Raw genomic sequence first — 25,530 nt, forward strand, 5'->3', positions numbered from 1 at the left:
TCCCTGTGTTGTGTGTGTGTGTGTTTTACATTGTTAAGCTATTACTGTCCTCATTTCTAAGGGAAGCCTGGTTGATGCATTGTGTTCGATTGTCTTGCCAGAAACATCCGACCGAGACCCCAGCTGATTTCTGTAATTGTCTTTTTTTCCTTTCATCTCTTGTGTCAAGCAGCCACATTTTTGTATGTTTCGGAGGGAAAACATTTGGCAACATCCCTTTATGCAAACAAAATCAGACTGTAGTGGGAGCCCACAGTTTAAGAGCTCCCTGTTCATTGAGTCCAGCTAACATTGCCCTGGAACTTCCTGTCTCTCCTCCTCACCAAAATAATCCATTCATTTAATTTCACTTTACTTAATTTATGTAATGAAAATTCATGCTCTGATTCAGCATTTCACATTCCTCACTGATCTAGATGTGACAGAGTTAACTGGAGAGATAATTTGGTTAGCTACAGGCTACTGTTTTCATCATTAAGCCTGTCTTAATCACCACCATCCTATTGTACACTGGCACAGACTCACAGCCTAGTGCTCGGCATGCCATGTGCAGGGGGTATGTTTTTTGCTGCCTGGCGCCTGCATGTGACAGTTCCGTCGGCCGTGAGCAACCCTCCGCTCCTCGCTGTCTCATAGCATCTGTGGCGTTGTTCTTTAAAAGGCCGAGGGCCACTCACTGCGTATCCTCTTCAATGCAGCTCCAAGTCAGCCCTTCTCATAGTCAAATCTGCGGCAGAAGCGAAAATCATTGGCCTAACGTGGTAGGACAGAACACCAGACGAGTTTGTTTACAAGACCTGCCCCTGCTTTTACCACAGATTAAACAGGACCCAAGGATGTTAACTGTACTGTGTCACTATGTGCAGTGAAGAAGAATGAACTCCATGTGCTGCTTATGGTTTCTGGGTAGTTTTTAAAAGTTCAAATTTTAATTATCTCAATTATAGACCTCAAAAAGTCTTAAATATGTTGAAATATGAAGCAGGTCTTAATTACATTACCTTAAAGGTTCAGTGTGTAAGATTTAGGTGAAAGAAATTTCTACCATAGAATGGAGGGGGGTCCTCTCTGTAGAGGCTGCCATGTTTTTTACTGTCATCCAAACTGGACAAACTAAAAAGTTTTCATGACAACTGAAGTTCACCACAGGTTCTCTTTCATGTTTAGAAGGGGAGGGTGAGATGAGGAGTATTTAGCTGCAACATGCAACTTCACCTCTAGATGTCAGTAAATTCTACACACTGAAGCTTTAAATTTGTTAACGTTCACTTAATGCAATTACAATTACATTTTGTTTTATTTCTTGTTTTTGCTGCAGGCATAGTTTTCAGTTTTACTGTCTCCATGTGTTGTAGTTCTATCTCAATGATAAATATATTAGTATCCTGCAATAAAACTACAAATAAGACCAAAGTGGAACTGATAAAAAACATCCGGTCAGAATTGATCTTTATGGATATATACTGTCTCTGCCTGTAGTTTGAGCATGTTCAAATGTTTTTCTTTGATACACAACAAACCAGAGTATGTAATTCAGTGACTCTGATATTACTTCATATCTGTCACACGTGACATTCGTCCTAATTTTTCATTCATTATGGCAATAAAAATTCCTAAATTTAACTTGTTAAAAGTGGCAGAAACGCCTGCTGCTGGAATGATTAGTCAACAAATCAATTAGCTGGCAACAATTTTGAAAACTGATTATTTGTTGAAGTCACTGATAAGGAAAATGGCCAAATATAATTTGTCTCCAGTAACATAAAACATGGAAGTGAGAAGTTTTACTGTCCAAATGTTTCACCAAAGCAATGGTTTTATGTCCTAAAGGTCTAAAAAGCTGAACATTTGCTGTTTCCAGCAATTTGAAGACTTCAGTTGAAGACTTGTGCTCAGGGAAACTGTGATAGACATTTTTGATTATTCTCTGACAATGAATTGATCAGAAGTAGTCATCATCAGAAGTAGTCATCACTTGCAGCTCTACTTTCATCACACTAAGCTTTGTTTTAGTAATTATTTCACTCTAGTCACTTTGTAATTAAAAAAAAACGAGATCTAAGTTTGTTGAGCCTTATTTTCCCTTTTCTGAAACATTCAACCAAACAGCATCCCTCCTTGACTAACTTTATGTCTTTTCTCCGCACACCAGTGTTCAGGGAGCCCTACACAGTCCGTGTGGCCGACCAGCGCTCCATGCGGGGTAATGTTGCTGTGTTCAAGTGCCTCATCCCCTCAGCCGTCCAGGAGTACGTCAGTGTGGTGTCTTGGGAGAAAGATACTGTCTCCATCATCCCAGGTAGGAAACTCAGAGAACTGTCCTTTTGCAATCCTTTCTCTCTTGCTGAATATGTTCTATCTTTGCAAACTCCCATTCGTGCCACCATGCAAGTTTTATTTGGAAAGCAAATGATCTAATGTCATCCCAATATCTCAGTGGACTCAGCAACATTTGCCCTGAGAGAAATGAGAAACGTCTCGTATTTGTCCTGAACCACAAATAACCCGAGCTGTGTCAGCATCTTTAAAAACAATTGTTTTTTCTTTCCAATTTTATCCTAATGGAGATTTCCTCCTCATTTGCCCCGTTTGTTGACAGCCTTTAATCGACACTAATGAATTTATTGGTGTCACCGACGTCTCTTGCTTTGTCAGTGAGAGAAGATGGAGGAAGGTTTAAAAAATGGTCCAATCATTCAAGTCTGATGAAATGGCCTTTGCCTGGCACATGGCTCTTCACTCACTAACTGACACCACTGTGGTTAATAGCTGCATTACAGGGATAAATCAGACATTAGTAGACATGTGTGCTGTGAGTGAATGTGTTTCTTATACCATTTTAAGCATAGACCCTAAAGAGTGAGGACATTTTTGGATAGTGAGGACATTTTGACCAGTCCTCACTTTTTCAATGGACTGTTTGACGGTTAACACTTGGTTTTAGGGATGGAGTTTGAATTAGTTTAGGGTTAGGGTTAGGCATTTAGTTTGGATGGTTAAGGTTAAGGAAAGGGGCTGGGGGATGTAATATGTCAATGAGTGTCCTCACTAAGATAGAAGTACAAACATGTGTGTGTGGGTGGGCTGGGGGGGGGGTCTAATTTGATGAGTGATAGATCTGTTTAGCTGCTCATCACAGTCGCCCAAAAGAGAGCAGCCACACCTCTAGGGCTCTGCTGTGTCTGGAGCTGTTCTGTTTTCACATTAGTCGCTGTTTCCCCGTAGAATAATAATATTAGTTTGAAAGTGAGACTCCTACATGCTGCTGCATGTCTGTGTATTGGTGTTTATGTGTGCTGTGCATGTGTGTCTGTGCTCCTGTGTGCAGCTTGTGCTCCTGTGTGCAGCTTGTGCAGTGTTAACATTTGCTCCACAGAGCAATGGCAAATTGCAGGGTGTCAGATGAGACTGTTTAGGTCAGATGATACGTACTGCGCCCTCTGCCCCTTATCTCGCTCTCTGATACCGAGCAGCCCTTTCATCTCTCTCAATAGTGTGTGTGCGTCTGCATTTGTGTGCCTTTGTATGGCTCTGTCCTTCACACGGGAGCACTCATTGATCCAGCACAGCTGTAGTGTTTGTGTGTGTGTGTCTGTGTGCACGTGTGCATGCATACGTGCGTGTGTGTGTTTGTGTGTGGCCTGAGGGGGGTTTCCAGTCTGGATCGATAAAGCTTGCTGTTGGATTCCCCTCTCTCTTGTCACGGATCCCTCAGTGTGAGAGTGGTGAGACCGGGCCAGTCTGTTTGACTGATAGCTCTGTGCATCAGTGTTTGTGTGTGTGCACGTGTACAAGCCACTGTATCATGGCTGTGTGGTAAGAGCTCAGTGGGAGCATGTTATTGATCCGTTGATGGACATGTTGGGTAAAACATGCACATATGAAGCAAGGGCATGTGTGTTAGAATGAGCCCACACACATGTTCACATGAGTAGCTTTTTGTGGCTAAGCTAATCAGTTTGTGATGAGCTTTAATACAAAAAAGATTTAACATTGTTTGCCCTGTGACTATAATACAATACAGTATGTTTACAAAATATGCTTACCAATAATTTAATGTAAAAATAAGTTAGAAATTAAAAAAATTGTGCATTTGGATCATTTTCAATCTGATTATATTTATTTATTATCATTGTATAGTCTGAATTATATTGTTAAACAGCGAAACACCATTTTTAGCAGTGCTCATTAGATGATAATCGGTTATAAGCAGAAAAAATTATAATCAATTAATAATTTCTATTATTTTTTAGTGTCCCAACATTTCCTTAATCCAGCTTCTCCAAAGAGGATATGCTGCTTTTCTTAATATAGTTAATATTGTTGTTAATAGAGATGTTCTGAAAATAGCATCAGAAATGCCTCAGATACTTCTGTAAATCCCGGGCAACAATTTTTTTTCAGGAATCATATTTTCTTCTTCTTCGCCTCCGCCCTGAAGCAGCAGTTCTTTACTAGAAAAAGAAGTGATTTCCGGTAGTGTAGTGTTAGATAAAATGTTTTAATGGATGGCACTTGTTGTTATTTATTCCTTGGGCTGCACTTGAACAGTTATTTAAAATAAGTAATAGCTGTGTATTTCTGGATTTGTTTCTTTGTGTTTTCTTTGGTTATGGTCAATAAAAGTTCCATGGCATCCCGTCTTTGAATTCATTTGTTTGTCAATGGGCTTAACCTGAGCCAGGTTTTTACAACAATGATAAAGATCCTCACTTCCATAGAGGGTTGGCTAGTAGCATACAGCTGTTGAAGTATTTTTTTCAATATACTTATATCAGTACTCAGTATCGGCTAATACACAAAGTCCGGGTATTGGAATCATGTTTGGATAAACAATGGTAAACGAACATCTCCAGTTGTAATCAAAATATTTTTGGGTTACAGGAACACAAACCTTTATATTACTTACTACCTTGTGACATTTTAAAGATAAAATGTATTGATTCATTAAGAAAATAATTGTCAGGTTATTTGATATTAACATTACTTGCACCATAACATCTGAATTTGACACATTTGAGAGCTTTTTCCATCATCTCTCTCTCCCTCTTACTCTCTGTTTTCTCTCTCTCTCTCCTCTCAGCAGTGCTGATGAATAGGTCTTATTAGTTACACAGTGCTCCTCTTCTTTCCATCCATCTTTGGCTCCAAGCCTCCTCTCATCTCTTTCCCTCCCTGGTACAGACTGGTGGCCTGTGTCAGACTCATGGCCTCACTTCGACGTTTACACGCAGACTGCAGAGTGCACGTGTCCATCCCCTCCCACCACACTAAACTCCACACACTTCATCCACCTATTCATCCATCCATCCAACCACTTTACCTATCAGCTGCTGGTGGCATGTGCAGCTCTCTTTCGAAAGCACTCGAGATGCTCTAGTGGTTCTCCATTTATTAGGGACAGTGCGTGCCAAGGTATTGGCTTGACAGGATGACACATGTCATACCGACGGCCGTGTTGGTCAATAAAACTGAGTTTGAATGGGCTTTGATGAAGAGTCAGGAGGGTGTTTGCTGACAGCTGGCCTCGCTGCGTGACGACCCTGCCTGGGTGTCGTGTCACTATTTGACAGCCAGATCTGTTTGCATTGAGGCCTGTTCAAGGAGGGATGGTTGGGGGGGTTAGACGGAGAGATAGGCAGACAGTCAAACAGAGGAGAGCTTTGTGTTTTGACTGGCTCTCCTGGATTCCACTCCCATGTCATACCTCCCCTACTCCTGCTATCTCTCTATCTAGCCATGTCTCTCCCTCTAATTGATGGTTTGCTGGTGTTGCTGTCGGTTAGAAAATTAGCATTTGTTTGCTTGTCAGTTAGGGAACTGAAAGAGGATGCTCTGCTGACGGATGTGTATGAGGGAACTTCATCTTTGTGTGTTCATGGCAGCGTGTGTGTGCATGTGTGTGCATGTCACTTTGTTAGTATCCATCTCCTCCTCCAGCTGGAGCTTAAAACAGTGTGAGTTTTATCTGGTCACCATGGTAACGGGTGCGAACCGGCGGGCGGAATGAGGAAGGTGTGAGGATGCATCGCTGCCTGATTTTTATTAGTGCATCACCACGGCTCAACTCTGACACACACACACACACACACACACTTTTATACAGCTGTCTTAGTGAGGACACTCATTGGCATAGTGCATTCCTCAGCCCCTTACCCTAACCATCCACACTAGATGTCTTACCTTAACCCTTAACCTAACCTAAACCTAATTCTAACCCTAACCCTAAAACCAAGTCTTGACCCCCAAACAGTCCATTAAAGGGGGATCAGGGGGGCCGGCAAAAATGTCCTCACTTTGATTATAATGTCCTCACTCCGTAGGTTAAAGGCTAAAGGCAGTTCTATCAATTGTAAAATGAATGGTGTGTGTGTGTTTTGGTTACATTTGGTTACATACAAAATAAGATGCATAACATGCATCTTATTTTACATTGTGTCTAGGTTCATCTTATGTTGACAAGAATAAAAAAATTGGTTCTCCAATGTAAATTTCACATGTTTTTTTTCTTAGATTCCATTGACACAATCATAACACTGCTGTGATTCACATTACATGCTGTGGTTAAAGATAATAAACTGGTGACAACTGAATGTCGTGCGTCATTATATGTTAAGGAAAATGTTGACTGTGTGAGTCATATCACAGCAATACATCAGGTTAAGGAATATGGAGCATTTAGCTCTTATTTCAAATTCATACATTTAAATAATATTATTTACATTTTAATAAAACAATACAAATTGATTATTTAAACAATTTTAGTCATAACTTTATAAAAAGTTTCTATGGACAGACAATGGATTTCTCACAATTTCATCACATGAAGGGACTTCAGCAATCAGAGAATGACACAAAGTCATTCTATTAATTGAGTCATTGATTGGTTCATATGTTGAGAGTTGAGGGAAAAGAGGCAGTGGAAAACATGAGTTGTCCTTATATTTGAATTAAGTTACTGAGGTTGTTTAATCCCCCTTTCTCTTTCACACACTACTGCCTCTCTTTCTCTACCTCTCTCTCTCTCTCTCTCTCTCTGTGAAGTGTAGCGTCACCACAGCTGCTGCAGCTTCTGTCCCAGTCTCCATTTTGTCGCCACTCTGCAGAGGCCCTACACTCTCGCCAGACCCCTCTGTTTATCCACTCTTCTCTTAACTTCATCCCTCTCTCAGCCTCCCTTTCTGGAGGCACTTATTAGGCGACGGTGAAGTGACAAAGCATCGTCTTTTTCCTTCCACTCCATCAAACCTGAAAGTGAACAACGGACAGGCCCCCCAAAAATGGCAGAATAGGCAGAAAAAGAAAGACAAAGTGGCGCAAAAGCATGACATGCTGAATTATGCAGATGGAAAAGTGGGCATAGGATGGAGAGGATGATGGAATGAGGTGAGTAGGTATATGAGGACATGTGAGAGGATGGGCAGATGGACAAAGAGAGAGGTGTGTCTGCATAGTTTTCTTGCTGTCCCCAGCACCCCAGGGAGGAAGAGGAGGCCAGGGGCTTTAAAGCCGCTGTGTCCTGCCATTAAAGATGCATCTGACAAGTGCTTAATGCCCCCCCACCTACGCTCTTTCCTAAATCTCTCTTTCTCCTTTAGAGTTTTTATTCATTCCTGGTCGTATCTGACCATTAACCATTACACACATCATGCGCATCAATGTGTGTTTGTCTTTGGGACGGCGGCAGTTTGTGGGGGGGCGGCCGTGCAGGGGAAATGGGTGGTGTTTACTTATTGATGTGTGTTTATGGGCTGTGGTTTGTGCGAGTGTGTGTGAACCTGGCAGTGATGCATGTTAGGTTGGGTTATTTATTCAGCACTCGTGTTTGGATGTTTTACAGAGAGAACAGGTGCAGAGCGACTCTGAGCTCGCTCTGTTTGAGCGGACCGCTCTGTGTGTGTGTGTGTGTGTGTGTGTGTGTGTGTGTGTGTGTGTCAGATACAGACAGAGAGTAAGACACAGGGGCATTCACTGCTGTCCAGGCACTGATAGGGCCGCAATGTTTATTTGTGTGGACGATTTGAGTGTTGATGATTTGTAGCTTTCAAGGTCCCCTGAGACACAAATGTCCACATATATGACAGATAGACAGACACTGCACATGCACAGGAACATGGCTGTTCTGTGTAGAGATTGAAATAGTGGGAGAGATGGAGAGAGATTGAAGAAGGGAGGGAGGTAGAAAGTGAGAGAAGGCTGTGCACGAGGAGAATTTCAATGGCACTCCAATCATGCAGGCAGTCTCGTTAGCCCAGGGAACATTTGCATAGTGCTTCAGCGAATTCATTTGGCCTTACTCAGAGAAGATGGCTCCCTTTCCTCTCTGCTAGTTAGTTATTCATTTACCACATGCGGCCAAGGTGCGCGAGTGCACGCATGAAAAGTGTCCGTGCTTCTGTTTTTTATTTCTGACCAAACGGACAACATGCTTTTGATTGAATGATTTTTTTCTATACTGCATTTTCCCTGTGATTTGTGCATAAGAGCTCTGCCTGCTGTGTTTGCAGAACGGCAGTGCGTCAGCATCTCAAAGCGAATGAATACGTGCCTCGTCATATCCTCCTGCATATAGACTTACAATAGTATTGTCAGTAAATGCCAGCAGACAGAATCGCCCTCAGATATTTTTTCCAACGTCAGAGCATTACTCATCACCCAACATGGTCTCCTCGCCAACACCCACTTCCTCAAACGTTGAGGCTGTGCCTCAACTTTGTGTATCACTGCTCAGTCCTCCCCCTCAGGCCCTAGGAACTAATTAGGGAAAATACATGACGGGGATTCAGACAATCAGATCTATACTTGAGGCCATCACTAATGGGGATCATGATTTGCCTAAAAAAGCATGTCACTTTTAGGGTGGGGTAAGATTGAGTCTGTGTGTCAGGGGTGGGTGCGTGCAGGGGAGACGGGGGTGTCGCCAGCGAGGAAGCAGAGCCAGTAAGTGAAGATGACACACATAATGAAGAATACAGTGGATGTGTTATTCTAATTATCCCACTGACAACGCCTTGCAATCTAATATCGTTTGACAGTGCACAGCATCCATGAGGTAGGTAGGTAGGTGTGTGTGTGTGTGTGTGTGTGTGTGTGTGTGTGTGTGTGTGTGTGTGTGTGTGTGTGTGTGCGTGCACATTGATTTGTGTGTGTGAATTTGCAGCAATGAATCTGTTAGAGACTGACACTGTCACGTGTGCTTGCGCTGAAATGTGAATTGGATAAAATTAAAATAGCTCTTTCAGTCACTTGATACAGATGTCCACCTTACTTTTGTCTTTCATAGCAGGTAATGCAGCTATTTCTAATATGTAAGAACTATATTATATAATATATTATATATATTCAATTGTAAGCACCCTTGAACAATTAGTTTCCTCAGTTTTTTTTTTTTTTGAAATTGCAACTTTCAAAGTTAAACATTACTGTGCTGTGGATGAATGTCACCCAAAAAAGATCCAAACATAAAACCAGCCTAGTTATTATAATTTATGAAAACTGAATATCTTTGGGTTTTTTACAAAACAAGAGATTTTGAAAGTTTCATAACAAGCTTCGGTAAATTATGATTAATTGTTGTTCATCAAATAACTGGAAAAATAACCTGCAGATTAATTGATAATTACAAGACACAAATATTTAACTGATGACAAAGAGCACTGCAGACGCTCCGTGCAATGTCAAGCAAATGATGAATTTGTGGACTATGCTTTTATCATTCCATGCTTATAGGTTGACCATCAGGTCGAAACCTTTGACTAATAAACAGAGAGAAAGAAAGAGACTGGAGCGTTTGTGTCTGTGAGTGTGGTCGCAGCCATGCATGTTTGTGCATATTTGTGTTTTAGTAGCGTGATGGGGGCAGGGTAATATGAGAGATATCCTGTTCCAACACATCCCCTCTGGAGCCGACTTAATGACCCGTGACCTGAAGATGTACAGTACATGCTAGGGCAGAATAGAGTGGAGCCAAGAAGGAGGAGGAGGAAAAGGAAGTGGGGTGAGGAAACAGGAACAAAATGGATGAAAACTGCAGCAACTAAAACGGAATGAGAGATGCAAATGTATCAGCCTCTATCTCTCTCCCTCACTTTAAATTCTTCTCTCTCTGGGATCTTTCCTTATCTGACCATAGTCGTATCCATCACCCGTGCTCCGCCTCTTACCTCTCTTTGTCCATCTTTCACCCACTTTTCCTTATTCATTTCTTTCATCGGGCCCATAGATCACAACTAATCAAAGACAGGATGGAGACAGCTCTGACACGCAGCGCACAATGGACACAGGCAGACGCGGCGAGGGAAAGATAGGGAGCCTCAAAGTGAAAGAAGGACAGAGGGATGGAAGTAGAATAACTCAGTAGGGAAGTGAGCTGAAGACAGGTGAAACAGATTACACAAATTACCTGCGCTCCCCTTTTTATTTGAGTCCTGTTCAATTTTTCTCTCCCCTTTTTCCACTTGTCTATGTTTTAGAATGATTTTCTGAGGCTGTTTTTCCTACATTTACCCAATTCTGCTTTCACACTCCCACCTCACTCAATCCAAACCGAGACGCTACCTTTGTGTGTCTTTGTGGAGACGTGATTGTGTCTATCATAGGCTACTTTTGGGGGCAAATTTAGAGGTGGGGCAGATGATTCAGGGGAGTAACTGTTGATATTTAGTGCGCGTGCGCGTGTGCGTGTGCGTGTGTGTGTGTGTGTGTGTGTGCCCTTACTGACCTCCCCTGTGAGCAATGGTGTCTCTATGCTTTATTAATAGCTAATCAATGGGCTCTCAGGGATGTATGAGATTCCCTGAGTACTCCCACAAGACATTTGCCGGCATATCAGCACACACAACACACGGACATTTCTACACACAATAGTTCATTGGAGCGAGTCAAGTATAACACGTGCAAAGGTTATTTTGCCACTCGTTTTTATACTTTCATTATGTTTCTATGCCGACACTGCATCAAAAGTGATGCAAGCAGCTTGTATCCATAATGGACAGCTTCAGATTTGTCCTTCATGTTCCCTAATTTGGTTTTGTTTGCATCGCAACTGCACTCTCATTCTCTCTTTTACCGCTGCCTCCGAAGGTTCTCTTGCTGCTTGACTTGACATTTATTCCTCTCAAGCACTTATCAGACCCACCTGACCACTTCTTGTTTTGCATCATTATTTTTTCTTCCCCTTTCTGCTAGTTCCAGTGTGCCTGCCCTCTTCCTATTTTTCCCTCACCTACTTATTTTCTCCGCTCAGCTCTCACTTTCTGCACGGTATTTTGAAAGTGCAGTCTGTTTTTTTTTTCCTGTCTGTTTTGTTGATGTGCATAGCATAGCCATTGTTTTACAATGCCCAGGGCAATGCAAGTTTTCTGTTCCTCTCACTCTGTCTCACTGGAGACATTGTTTGAAAACAGCAATGTGAGTTTTAAACACACCTTGGGAGGAATTCTCCACCTTTCTCCTCTCCTTCTTAGTCAACCCTCACTGAGCGATTGGCTCACTCTTTACATTCTGTGTTTCATGTGCATGAATATCACTCCTCACCACACATTTAAAGATGTTATTTGTAACAATCTTTCATTAAAAACGACAAGTCCAGTGTTGTGTATATTTTGATCAGGTGTGTACTCACCTCATCAAAATCTCCAACAGTGGTCAAATCCAGAGAAATCCACAATTGTATGTAAGGTAACAGTACCTTTCATTTTGGTCGCCTTTTAATTGCATCATATCCACTTTACCCGTCTCTGCTCTGACTTCTGGGGCAAATGATGCATGTTGGAGGAAAAACACACAGCTAGCCAGTTAGCCAGTAGGCTGTTTTTTCTTCTTCTGCTGTTTGTACTGGTCACTTGTAATGGATCACAATTAGTCTTTGCCGCTTGCCACTCGTTCTGTCACGGAAGATCTTCCAGCAATGCACAAACGCACAGCAGAAGTGACTCAAGAAGAAGAAAAGGTTGTGAAGACAACAACTCTCAAGATCCCATGCTGCTTCAAGTCATCATCGAACGAGGTCTTTTGTGATTGTTTTGATTTCCTAGTGGCTGAAGTTACATATTTTTACGATTAATCAAATAATTTTAATTTCCCAAAGTTTGTTTGCTATTGTGTGTGAATTTCACATCATTACCACTGGTGTCAGCTACAGGTGCATTCATGTACCTATTCATTCATTCACCAAAGATGCATCTTTAAAAATAATTTGTACTTTCATGTTAAATTATCTAAATATTTTCACAGGTCCACTTGTATGAGATCACCACAGTTTTATAAGTTCTCATGGTAGCAGGGTCATATTTGTAGGATGGAATGAAAGTAGCTGCAGTGCCAGTGTTCATGGTAATCAGTGAACATGACGTCCAGTGACTGGACTGTGTGAGTCACTGATGTGTTTTTAATAGTTTTCATAGAGGAACAAGTTATATTTGGATTTAGTCTAAGCAGACTATTGTTGGATTTGTATCCAGTATTTTCACAGAAGGTTTTATTGTCTCCACTCATTTCATGGTGACGACATAACATCCAGGACTCATAAGCAAGAAATAACCCCTTGTAAAACCAAAACATGTCATTTTACACCTTTTGTACAAATAAACCAAATTAAAACTAACAAATTAGAGAGGTTTAGAGATGCTGGTAAAACATTATGTTGTAGAACAGATTCCGTGTTTTCATTCTCAGGCAAATCAGTTGTAGGTGGTAACTTCATATTTTTACGTATACATATATGGGAGGTTTCAATCAAACTATTGATAAGAAAGTAAATCGGCACATTTAGCAAATGTTGTAGTGCTTTAAATTGGCTGTGTGGTAACCCAATCATTTGGAGGATCCACAATCATGTGTGAGTAAGGTAACAAGCTGCTGTGGTTGACTGGAAGCTTCCTCTTCTCACCTGTGTGAAGAAAGCTGACTCACTTTTTTCTTTGACCACCAGTCACACCTACATCCACCTGCCCTTTGTCTAAAACGTGTTTGTTGGTTTGTCCGCGTATGTGAGAGAAAGACACAGAGAGAAGAAAATCTTTTTTACATCTGAGCTTAGCTGACTAAAGTTCCCAGAAGACAAAGGAAGGGGAGGAGAGGAAAACGGGTAGAGAGAGCATGGAGGAAAAAGAGAATGGAATTTGAATCTCATATACATTTCAGTTGAAAGTCATTCTCCTCTTGATGCATTCTCTCTGGAGTTGGACACACACACACACTTCTGTCTTTGTGACACTCATAAACAACCCTAAGTGTGATATCTATCCTAACCTAATTCTAATCTGATCCATACTTGCCGGATCTTACATTTCTTAATCTCTATAAACATTCTGCTTGCAAATATGTAGAATCTGTAGGTGAGGGAGGAGATTTTGGGGTCTGAAGCCTTCAGGTGTCTGCTTCTTGTTTAACCAATCACGTTTGATCAGGCTTTGGTAGCCTGTACTCAAACAGTCTGAGTGGAGATAAAAAGAGGTTGAAGGCATTGATCATAATGGATCTGCTATCGTTTTAATTTATGTGTATTTATATGCAGATAGCTGTTAATAGAGATTAGTCAAAATGTCGTCTGGGCCTAAAACAAAAGTATTGCTTTTTGTGATTTGTGTGGAGAAATATTTGACTTGTCCGAGAAGAAAAGAAACTAGTTGGACCATCCACTGCGATTTTGACACCTGTGAAGTTTTGAGGATGGACCAAAAGGACGGTCTTCCAAAGTGCTTACTCTGGACTAAGATCTATAACTCAAACCAGTCTTTACAAAGATAGAAGATAGAATCACAAGTACAGACACCCCCCACCCCTCTCTCTCCTGGACAAAGCTCTTGTGTATGAGCACAGATTGACAGTTGTGTGCTCACACTGCAACTCATTCATCCTTGTTGACTACATCTCTGCTTTCAACTTGAAAAATACAATGTATGTCAGATGCAGCCTCTCCACAAGATAAAACGTGCTGTTTATGAATACAGTTGCTTGCACACATAAATACCACAAATACAATATTAGGAGTGACAGAAAGAATGGGAAGAAAAAACTAAATGATGGCACTAAAATGATTTGTACAGGTGCTCTATCTCTGACTCATGTCTCCTTTGTCCTATGAAACACTGCTGCCATCCTCTTTCGCAGGGGTGGAGGGGGGGCATTTCTCCTATCAAGGTCTATTTTAAATTTTCTAACATCCTTTATATGTTAGTGAAAATGCATTTTATTTTGTCCCTTTTTTAATTGGGTATTTTTATTGATGTGAAAGACTTTGTGATTCTGCATCAGTGAAAGGGGCTTTTTGAATATTTTTTATTTCTTACTGTGAAATGTTTCGATGCAACCCCGCCCCGTAAGTGTGAATGTGAGAGTGAGTTGTTTGTCTCATACATATTGGTCCTGCGATACACTGACGACGTACTGACCTCTCTCGATGTCAGCTGGGACCCTCAAAGGAGAAGCAGTTTAGATAATGGATGGATGGATGGATGGATGGGTGGATATACTGTACCTAGTGTAATTTCGGCTCACGGCCATGAAAAAGAAGGTGTACATTTCATGTGTTGACAGCGCCAAGAATATACATAGATATTTTTTGACTTGTCTTCCTCTTTAAACACCCCCACTCACCAACAGCACCCATCTCCAGATTTGCCATTTGTGTGTGTGTGTCTTTTCTCCACTGCATAAACAGTGTGCCCTTCTCTTGCAGGCTGACAAGTGAACGCCTTGTTTATTTCTGCTGAGGGGAAAACAGACGGGTATTTATTCCTTTGCTCCCCTATCCTATCTCCACTTCTTTCTTTCACTCTCATCCTCCTTATTTCTGACACCTTCAAACAAACGTGCACCTATACCAGAGCGTTATACAGTAATGAGCTAATATTTCATCCAGGTGAGGGTGTAATATGGACAGATGATGATGAATCACCTTTTCAGGGCTATATTGTCATGTACCAACCTTAATGTTGTAAGAGCTTGAATAGATTATATATCGGCATGTAATGTTATTAAATAGGTTATTAAATATTTTTGCAGTATGGTGGATTAGTTTATCTGTGTATCTCTGGACTTTTCATGCATCACTGACTCCAAAGTCTTCTCACTCAGTGGTCGACTGAGTTTTTATTTTTGTCTAACTTAGCCTTTGTCAACTAATTTCTGACTCTTTTGATATTATTCTAGAGGGTTGTGGTGGGAGTGGGACACAGCAGTATTGGATCGTTATTGTCGGGTGAGGAAGAAATCAGCATTTCCTCAGATACAAATCCTGAATGCAAAATCTAAGGAAATAATTGGAGAACCTGTGGTGCTGTCTTGCTGCTCATCATCAGCCAAGCCAATATGTGAGCTAACCCAGAGCAGTGCTCCTAACCAGTAAAGCACCCCACTAACCAACAAGTAGCTTTTCAATAGGAGTGTATGGTCAGTAGTCAGGGTTAATGTTTGATACATTCAGCAATAAGCTCAGACAAACTGCATTTGCTCTGTCTTAACAACCGAGAGCCAAAATACACAAGTGGCTGATACAGAAAGTTGAGCAAATGAAAGGATATGTTTTCTCAGCAGCTGATGAACCAAAAGCTGAAAGTATTGCACTTGCAATAGGTGGTTAGAAACTCCAATGTGATGTTCATGATGCTGTGTGTCTGCTGGGTCTGTAATCAGGCAACTGTCTGCACACAGGTTAACGGTTAATTCAGCTTTCAGATAACTATCTTGATTGGCTACTGTTTGGTTTGCTAAGCCTGTTTTTAAACTGCTTAACAGGCATCTGTGGCTCAGGAGGTAGAGAGGGTTGTCTACTTACAAGAAGGTCAGTGGTTTGATCCCTGGCACCCTCAGTCTATGGCCTGTACTGTAAGGTGCTTTGAGTAGCCAATTGTAGAAAAGGGCTCCATACAGTCCATTTATCTGGACTGAGTTGAATGCATATTTGCTTCCTTTGGAATTTACAGAGTTGAATTGTTTTTTGATGTAACTTGATTTGGCATGATTTAAATTTGACTGTATTTGTCTCTTACAAAATTCATAAAAAGAAAGCTGAGTGGTGCGGCACTACAAGTTACAGATTTTTAAACTTTCAGAGCCTCTGGGTTTTGATATTTTCAGGCATACAAGCGTGTTTTCATGGACTGTTTCAGTCCATCCATCGCTATACTGATATTGTCTGATATGACACATCATAAATGGTCAGGTGTGCACTGTGTCAGATATCCGTTATTTATGTTTTACTATCAGTACTCACTCCTTCCTTGTGCCCATCATACTGCTCGTGTATCAGTGCATGGTGCAATATCCTGCAGTCTGATCTGATCCTGTACAGGAATACAGATTTACATAATATAGGTTTTTGACACTTTTATGGAGGAATGCATGAATTGATGGAAAGATGTATAGATGAACAGTTGTTCTTAAACAGGACTGGAAAGAATAGATGGAAATATCTTATAGCATATGTGGATATACACATTTTTATAGGTAACCAGGTGAATCCTCTCTGAGTTTTTTCTTCTGTGTACAAAGTCACTGAGACCTCCTTTGCATCTGGAAGCCTCGGTTTCCATTTTTGATCTTCCTCCCACCAATAGGAAGTGACCTATTTTTTTGCAATTACAACAATTCCTTGGGTGTCATTATACTTTCATAAAAGAAAGCCATTATGCACACCCCACACACGCTCTGTAAAGGGCAGAGTGGCAGGTGGAGGGGTGGGTAATTGTGGCATCAGTTGATAACCAGTGGACATGACTGTATGTTTTCCTCTCCAGAAGTCAACAGCGCATAGCAGTGTTCCACTAATAGGGAGAGTGGCTCTGCATATACGCAATGTGTTGCTGTGCAGGAGAGAACCATTCTGCCACTGTGTGTGTGTGTGTGTGTGTGTGTGTGTGTGTGTGTGTGTGTGTGTGTGTGTGTGTGTGTGTGTGTGTGTGTGTGTGTGTGTGTGTGTGTGTGCAGGGGGGACTTGTTTTTATACCAAGGTGGGGACTTAAATGTGAATACACACCAGGCTATGATGATGTGTGAGGTTCCTGTGGGTAGAATATGCTTTTTGAGGTTTAAGACTTGGTTTTAGGGTTAGGATTCATTTTAGGTTAGGATAAGGAAATAGGGATTGCATTATATCAATGAGTGTACATATCCAGAGTCTACACATTTGCATGTGTGACAATGAGGTTTGCTGATTGGGAGAAGATGCGAACGAGAGATAGATTAGGAATGCAATCGAGAGGTAGCAAGCACAAGGATAAGATAAAGTAATGAGAGAGATACAGCATAATGAAAAACCACAGTTGCTGGGGAGAAAGTGATAGAGAGATTGAAAGAGAGAGGGGTTACTCTCCAGAGAGATGCACACAGGGACCAAAGACACATTCTGCCACCATAAGCTTGTTCAAAGTTTGAACAGGCACTTAGGAAGGACACAGCACAAAAAAATGCATATTTCTCAAAAAGGTTCTGAGCAGGAGCTTGTGGGTAAAGCTGTGATTTTTGTGTGAGGTGTTGAAAAGAAGGCAGGGAGCAGAAAAGAGGAGAGAGACAAGTTCGAGTGGAGGAAGGGAGGGAAGAGAGAGAGATGCAAGCTTTCTTAATGGAGGTGTTTTTGCTCCACTAATTTTAGGGCCCATTTAACATTGTGCTGCTCTCCCACTGTCTCTCCCTCGCTCTCCATCCCTCGCTCTCCATCCCTCACCCTCTCCTCTCTTCCTTTGCATCTCCAGTTAATTTAATGAAGGGTTATCCGATTGCTTTTAACATTAATATTCCAATACCAAGTAAATAATGAATGCAACCTCCCTCTATTCTCTCTCTCACTCTATGGATGATGTTGAGCCCCATCTGTCGTCTCTGTGGTGGCACAGAGCACTCCCCAAGGATGAGAGGGAAAAGTGGGATAAGTGGGCAAAGAGAGGGAGAGAGGGGAGGGTGAAGGGTGGGGGAAGGGTGTGTCTTAAGGGATAACATGAGGTTTTGTTCCTCAAAGTGTCAACGCTGAGATTTTTTTTGTGGTGTGGGTTTGTGTCTGTCTGAATTGGTGAGTCAATTTAACACCATAATTTAGTGTTTAGAGTATTAGCGGAAACAATGGGCTTTAAGGGTTTCAAACTACAATGCCAGATTCAGGAGATAATTTTACGCTGCCACATGTATTTTCATTTCTGGTGCACAACATTTTTCTTGACTTTTTCCAATGTTGATTTTACACAGTCTTGTATTTAAAAAAATAAAAAATACAATTTATAGCAAGACTAAAAACATAAAAAGCATAAAAACACAAATCTTTATTAACTCTGCCATGAGGTTATGTTTTCACCTCTGTCCGTTTGTTTGTTGGTGTCATTTTTAATCATGATTAAACAAAAACATCAATACGGATTTCCATGAAACTTGGTGGAAGGATGGTTCATGTGTCAGGGAAGATTTCATTAAACTTTGATGTGGATCTGGATCAGGGGGAAGATCCAGGATCTTTCTTTAACATTATAATAGGACTTTTTTTCAACATTTCACCAGGGAATAATTCATGGATCCTGTGTAACTAGTTAGCATTAACACTGAGTTTCACCAAACATGGTGGCTATCTTCACATGATCAACGTTTGGAGCTAATCAGTCACAGGTCAAGTTCAAGGTCAGCAAAAATATCGTCCAAAAAACATTTTCCCAGCCAGAGAGAGAGAGACGAGCTTACAATGATCAGAAAACGAACCTTCATCATATTAAGTCAGATACGTGGCGTCATGAAGAACTCACAAAGAAGTTAGAAAATGATGCTTAGAATAGTTTAAAAAAAATTTTTTTCCATGTATCTCTGCATCCTAGGACTGTAGACGTGACCTCAAGCTTATTAAGATTGAAACAATTTAGAACATTTTTAATATTTATCATTTTTAGATAGGATTAACATCATACAGCAAAGGGGCCGCAAGTCAGAGTCAAACCTGTGACCAGTGCAAAGTACTCAAGCCTCTGTATACAGGGTGCCCACTCCACTAAGTGTGCCACCAGGCACTCCTAATGCATTGACCTTTGCAACAAATAAGATAAGAGACACAATGTGCAGCTTCTTTAGAATTATTCATCATCACAGGGTGTTGTTATGATGATGTAATAATGAAATGGCATAATTACGCAATAAAAAAGTAAGCATTGCCTGATTTGTATATACAGTGTGTAGGTTATGCATTAGCCCTCACATGCTTCTTATTGATTCAAATTTTTTGCAGAGCACCTGACCCCAAACTCTTCTTTCCAAAGGTTAAACAAGGTGAATTACTGACTCTTTTGTTGTGGAGTTCCTCTTCTCAATTTCAAGAGGCACTCTACTCAACATGCAGTGCAGTAAAATGTTTGTAGAGTTGAAGTTAATTCATACAAATATTTTAAAGTTTTTTCTTTTGTCAAGAGTGATTTCCCTAATTGTGTTTGGTGCATCATGTGGGTCTTGTTTGTTCGATCGTATGTATCCTTGGGCAGGACGCTGAAGCCTGAATTGCCTGTATGTGCCATCAGTGTGTGTGTATATACAGTATATATTTTATCAAGGGGTGAATGTGACTCATGTCAAGTGCTTTCAGTAATTGTTAGAGAGAGAGAGAAGCTACATAAGCATAATATAAATGCATTTATCATTTCCACAAATTTGATTGCTTGGACCGTTTGAGTGGCCTGGTTTGATTTGCCCCAAACAGCCAATGTTCTGACTATACGGCTATTAGCTGTTCACCAGGAACTATAGCTTTTTCTGCTGCTCCTAAACTTAACATGTTTGAAATTAGTATCACAGTGGATTTTTAAAGACTGTGATCTGTTAGAGTCTGTACTGAAGCTAGGAAGCTATGGGCGATGGTAAAAGAGACTGTGAGATTGTGAGAGAGAGAAGTTGGAGAGCTTGTGTTCCGAGCTGGTTTAGACTACAGGCCCTTTGCAAACTAGTATTGAGTGGAGATAATTAATTTAGACCCAGCCAACAGATGGCTTAAGCCACATGGCAGCCACTAAGGGAGGCACTCCTCTTTCCTCTTACTCTCTCTTTCTTTCTTTTCCTTTAACTGTCTCAGTCCACCCTCTCCAGCAGCACTCACATTAGATGCTTTGCATACATGTGTGTCTTTGAAGTTGTCACCGGCAGCCGGAGAATTTGATCGATCTTCAGTGAGCAAAGGCCTCTAGGGTGGACCCGGGAGCTCTCAGGCTATTAGTTAGTTAGTTAGTGTGTGTGTGTGTGTGTGTGTGTGTGTGTGTGTGTGTGTGTGTGTGTGTATCCTCGAGTTTATTTAACATGTAGAGGAGAAATGGCAGAAAAGGGCTTTTGGTATTAATGGCTACATTTGTCTGTGGCTTCAAATGCTCATGTAAACACCACTCCAACATCATATTGTGACACACCACTAACATACAAAGCCACTTACATCTCTGCCACACAAACACACACACACATAGAGAGAAGCCACACTACAACCTCTCTGGTGTTTCTGCAACCAAAGCCATTTCTGAGGAGTTTCCCTGAGCACTTGAGCTGGAAAACACATTAAAGTTTAACTGCAGGAAAGAAAGGAAGAAGGAACGAAAGAAAGGGGACATCAGAGTACTGTCGCACACACTATACTCCATTCTGTTCTTTTCTTTATTTCCTTATTCAAGGCTGATAAAGAGGAGAGGAGAGGCAGGATTAATAGAGTACAGGAGATGATCAGGTATTGGAAAGAATATTGATATCCAGTAATAAGTCCTCCACACTACTGATGTATTATTCTGGTGCAGATTTCACACTGTACAATGACCAATTGACAACATCTGTATATCGATATGTTTTGTCAGAAGGAATCAACAGCTTCGTGTACAACACTGAATAAATGTCAGTAGTAAAATATTACACGTCTTTGTTCCACCGATCTTCACCCCTGTAGTGTTTTTTTTTCCTTCCTGCCAAATACTGAATGTCAAAGAGTGCAGAAATAAAAACAGGGGGGAGTAAAAAAAGGGGAGAGAGAGCAGGGGACAGATGGGGGAGCTGGCACGCATGTGGCACACTTTGCATGGGAGTGTGTATGTATTACCACAATAGTGGTAATTATCTTAGCCGTTGAGTGCACAGAGGGCTTGGTAGTATAGAGTATGGTGGGGGAGGGGGGGAGGTGGGGGCAGGCAGTCAAACAGTAATATAATCATAGTCCTTTGTGTGAGCGAGAGCAGAGGGCAGCTCAGTGTCAGCTGTTATTGAGTGCTTATCCCCTAACGGCCTCCCCTACGCACAAATACACACACACAAACGTGCACACAATGTATAGCCATGTCCATGAAATCGCACTATTCATACGTCCATGCTCAAGCCACTTTCACACGTCGGTTCCCCGCAAATCAATCAGTCACAGCTGAAGAATTATTTAAACCAAACATTATGCCTAATCTGACATGCAGTGAAGGGTTCCCAGTGGTTGTGACAGGTGACAATTTGATCTGCGCTTACAGAGCCTAATCACTATGGTAACTGTGTTTGTATTAGAGTTGCCTTAACCACGAGCTTTGTTCATCCATTAACTGTTCATATGTTACCTACTGTACGCGTCAGTGGAGAGGGCAACATATCTGAAAGTGCATAGGTATGTTTGTACATACAGGACAATTTGGGGATATATACCTCACAGCCATGTTATGAAGACTCACTTTCCAAATGAGGACACCAAGCTGCTCCACTCAAAATAATTCATGATATATTAGTATATCAGAGTAATGAGTTTGGTTTTTGGTTAAGGTAAGGATTGAGTTTATTTTTGTTCTGGTTGTTTAAAGTTAGAGTGAGGTCCTTTAAGGTCAGTATAGTGTCTTCAGGTATGGGTGTGTGACTGTGTGTATGCAAACCATTCACTTCCAAAATGAAGACATGCACTCAAATTTGCCATGTAACTAATTTCTTTGGCCTGCATTAGCCAAATTGACCAATGGAGAGATTTTACAGTCCACGTTTATTCGTACCCCAGTTACTTTGTTGTCTTGAAGGCTGTGTTCAGACATTAGCTGTAGCTCTAAAGAAATGTACTCGCTTTAAGCTGAATATATGATAGAAAGATATAATAAAGAAATTAGCCTTTAAAGAAACCTGTATCCATTTTTTAATTTAAATTGTTTTATTTTTTAACAACAAAACAAAGATATTTGTGACAAGAGATGAGGGATGGACTTGACCCTTGAACATCAACATCAGCGCAGTGCAGGGGTTAAGCACACAGTGTAATAATGGAAGTCTGTTTAAGTCTTATAAATAATTCTGTGGCCTGGTCTTGATCCTTCAGCCTTGAGGAAATCCCACTGCTGACCAGAGAAAATACACAGGGCACATCTTAGACTTGACCTTCTAGTGTATACCCACACACATAACACACTCAAGCCTCCTTAGAAATTTCTCTTTCAACATGGCCTCTTTCTGTCTCTTGACCCTCACTTACTCTCTCTCTCTCTCTCTCTCTCTCTCTCTCTCTCTCCCTCTCTGTTAGTGCTGCAGAGATCGGCTTAGCTTCTACGCATCCTCGATGATAAATAAATGTTTCGCTTTGTTTCCTCATCAATAATGCAGACTTACTTTAAGTGCTGCTGTGGGGGCTTACATTCTCTGTCTTTCCCTCTGTTGTTCTCTCTGACTTCTTTCCTCACCTCCATCCCTACATTTGATAGAGGGGAGGAGGCACAGAGGAGAAACACAGGAAAGCACTCAGAATCTCTTCCCTTCTTTCGGAGCCTACCTGTGGCTTTTTGAGAGAGAGGCAAGGCTTTACCTGAGCAACAGGAGAGAGAAAGAGAAGTTGAAAAGACAAGTGACTAAAACTGATCCAGCCTTTGGATGTTTTAAAAAAGAAAATTAATATAATATTACAGATGCGTTCTTCTTGAATTGGGACACAGTATTACACACACATTATTTATTTTTTTGTCTGTAAACATAACAGATGATATGTATGTACTACACCCATGAACCTATATTAAACGTGGAAAAATTATTTTGGATCACATTACCTTTTATTCTTTAATTTAGTCTCATATAAACTACTTTATTGTTCAATCCATATCCTCATCAACTCTCCAAAGATGCAGTCGGCAAATTGTAACTCATGCTTTGGTCTTACCATTGCAGCAGATAATTGTTCATTGACTCAAGACAAAGTACAAACTTCTACACCAGTCAATACTTGCTACCATCAGCTTGCCAAACTTAAGTAGTCCCTGGACTGAAGGTCATATTGTTGGAGTGTTATTCTTGTTCCTAGTTTTTCCATTTGCTTTTATTCAAAAAACTAAATTTTCGCTGGTTGAACAATACCAACTGCATTCAGCAGAGCAAAAGCCAGCATTGCACAGCTCAAGGTTCAATACCCAGCTGCTATGTTTTCTTTCATGTGCCATCCAGGCCACACCAATTCACTGCACTACATTACAGACTTTAGTGACCATTAGTCAAAGCTGAATTGGCGTTATTTCATATCGTAATATTTGTTGTACGTTTATGGTGGATCTAAAGGTATGCAACTGCTATCATTTAGTCCCATTATCTGCCTGATTATACAAATCTATTTTATAACTCTACTTACTCTACTGGTTGGGATAATACGTGTGGTGTGTGGTGTATGTATCGTTGTTTGACAACAATAATAGAATATTGTGACATTTTATAGAAAATCAATGATAATTTGGTAAAGATAAAAACAATGTGTTTGGAAGGTCTCTTTTAGAAAATAACATCCAATAATTTGCAATGAACCAGCCGATAAATCAAAGTTTGTCATCACATTGAATCAAAGTAATCTCAAGCCTATATTTTCCATGGAAAATAACAGGTAGCGAATTAAACTAACAATGATTGAATGATAACAACTCCATTTAGCAGCTTCAGTTCCAGGATTCTGGTACTGTGGGGGCTTGCTGCTACAGTGTCGTAGCTTATTGGGACACAGAGCCATTGCTATTGCTAACACACTTATACCATGCATATGCCTTTCCTGTTATAACAGTCAGCCTTCCCTATAGTGGCTCCAAAATACACTGATATCAAAAAGATGGATACCTCCAGTTCATTGGTACGGACACAATCTGGTTGACAGATCTGTTTTAAATATGTGCTGTTGTTGCATTAATTTTACAGCATATCCTCTCAGAATACTACAGGACAATACTGTACATAGACATATATGTGTGTGTATCTAGTAAATGTAATCTGACATTATAAAATGCCTCGAAGAGTGTGTCAGCATTTGGTGAAGCAAGCAGTGGTATCTCTGTGTCATTGTGGTCCAAGAGTTTCAGGGTGAGGGGCTGCTGTGTATCTGATGTGATGTGCAGTGTATGCTGTGTGTCACAAGCAAAACATCTGTTCATGCAAAGAGCCGTTGGGCACCTGTGTGTGTGTGTGTGTGTGTGTGTGTTTCTGTGCACGCTTCAGCATGTTGTCTGTGCAAGGGGCAGGCTGCCTTGTATCACTGTCACTCACAGAGACAGAGAAAGACACTGATGTTGTTTCCCACTGACACTTATCTGACTCCACTGTCCTTAACTTATACCCTGCTCCAGGCAGATGTATGTGTTCCTGTGTGTCGCACAGTCACATCACATCAAACCATGGCACCCACACTCGGGCCGAAAGCCCATTCCTCTCCTCCACAATCATTTTTCAGCTCCCTCACTCCATCACTCCCGTGTCGTTTTCATTTCTCTCCTTTTCCCAGCCCCTCAGCAGTCTGGGAAACCCTCTTTAAATTTGAAGGCTTTACTAGTGGACACAAGTGGTTCTCTTCCAGTTTGTCGTGTGCCTCAACCACATTTTGTGTATGTGTTAGTTGAAAGTATTTTATCATATCTGAATCCAGTATTGAACATCTGGTCAAATTTAAATCTTTTAGGTCTTTTGAGCCTAAGTTTTCTTTGGTTCCTATGTATAAAAATGAAAATATAATAAAAGAATTATAACTGAAGCTCCTCAAATAGATTAGATATTTTCTTCTTGGTCCAATTAGCGTTTCTGATTCTTATCTTATTTGTTGAAATCCTCTTCTCATCTCAATAGCCATCATTGAATAAAGTCTGAAAACAATGAAAAAAGCCAGTGTGGCCCTCTCAGGACCGTAATAAACACAGCCCGTCCGGATGAAATGGTTGGCTGTCGTTCCTGTCTGTCAACATCCTGCTTGCCTGTGCGCACCCTGCTGTGCTCTCAGTGCACATGACCGCAGTCTTTAGAGACATCGACGCTGAAGCAGAGACGATAGCCAGAAGTTAGCGAAAAATGGCAGAGAGAGTGCAGCCAAAGTTCCGCTCCAGACAACAACTTCCAAAACAAAGCAAGAAAAGTGCACGTTCATGTGTGTTTGGGGTGCAGCTTTGATGAGAGGGCCGATGGGAGGGGGTGCTTTAACTGGATTACCAACCCTAGCTTTATACGCACACTTGATGTTAGCCTATAGTTTTGATGACTGCCATACTGCTGCCTCATTACTGCCATGTTTCTGGATTGCAGCAGCACAAGACCGAGACCCTCAGTAGAGGTTTGTGGGTTTTGTGTCTACATCTTGCT

The 25,530-nt window shown here is 41.1% G+C and overlaps 1 protein-coding gene across 3 annotated transcripts in view; it reads left to right on the forward strand.

The window, feature by feature from the left end:
- The window catches only part of dscaml1 (Down syndrome cell adhesion molecule like 1), a 98,428-nt gene that overhangs the window by 15,229 nt on the left and 57,669 nt on the right, over window positions 1-25,530 (forward strand). For all 3 annotated transcript variants that reach the window (XR_011244536.1, XM_069534362.1, XM_069534363.1), the window contains exon 3: window positions 2,153-2,299. Coding sequence is in view for 2 of the 3 variants with exons in the window: in XM_069534362.1 (XP_069390463.1) it covers window positions 2,153-2,299 (147 nt within the window). In the remaining variant the exon portion in view is untranslated. The remainder of the gene's footprint in view (window positions 1-2,152; window positions 2,300-25,530) is intronic.

This window comes from Paralichthys olivaceus, chromosome 11 (assembly GCF_024713975.1).
Source record: "Paralichthys olivaceus isolate ysfri-2021 chromosome 11, ASM2471397v2, whole genome shotgun sequence".
Taxonomy (NCBI): Eukaryota; Metazoa; Chordata; class Actinopteri; order Pleuronectiformes; family Paralichthyidae; genus Paralichthys; species Paralichthys olivaceus.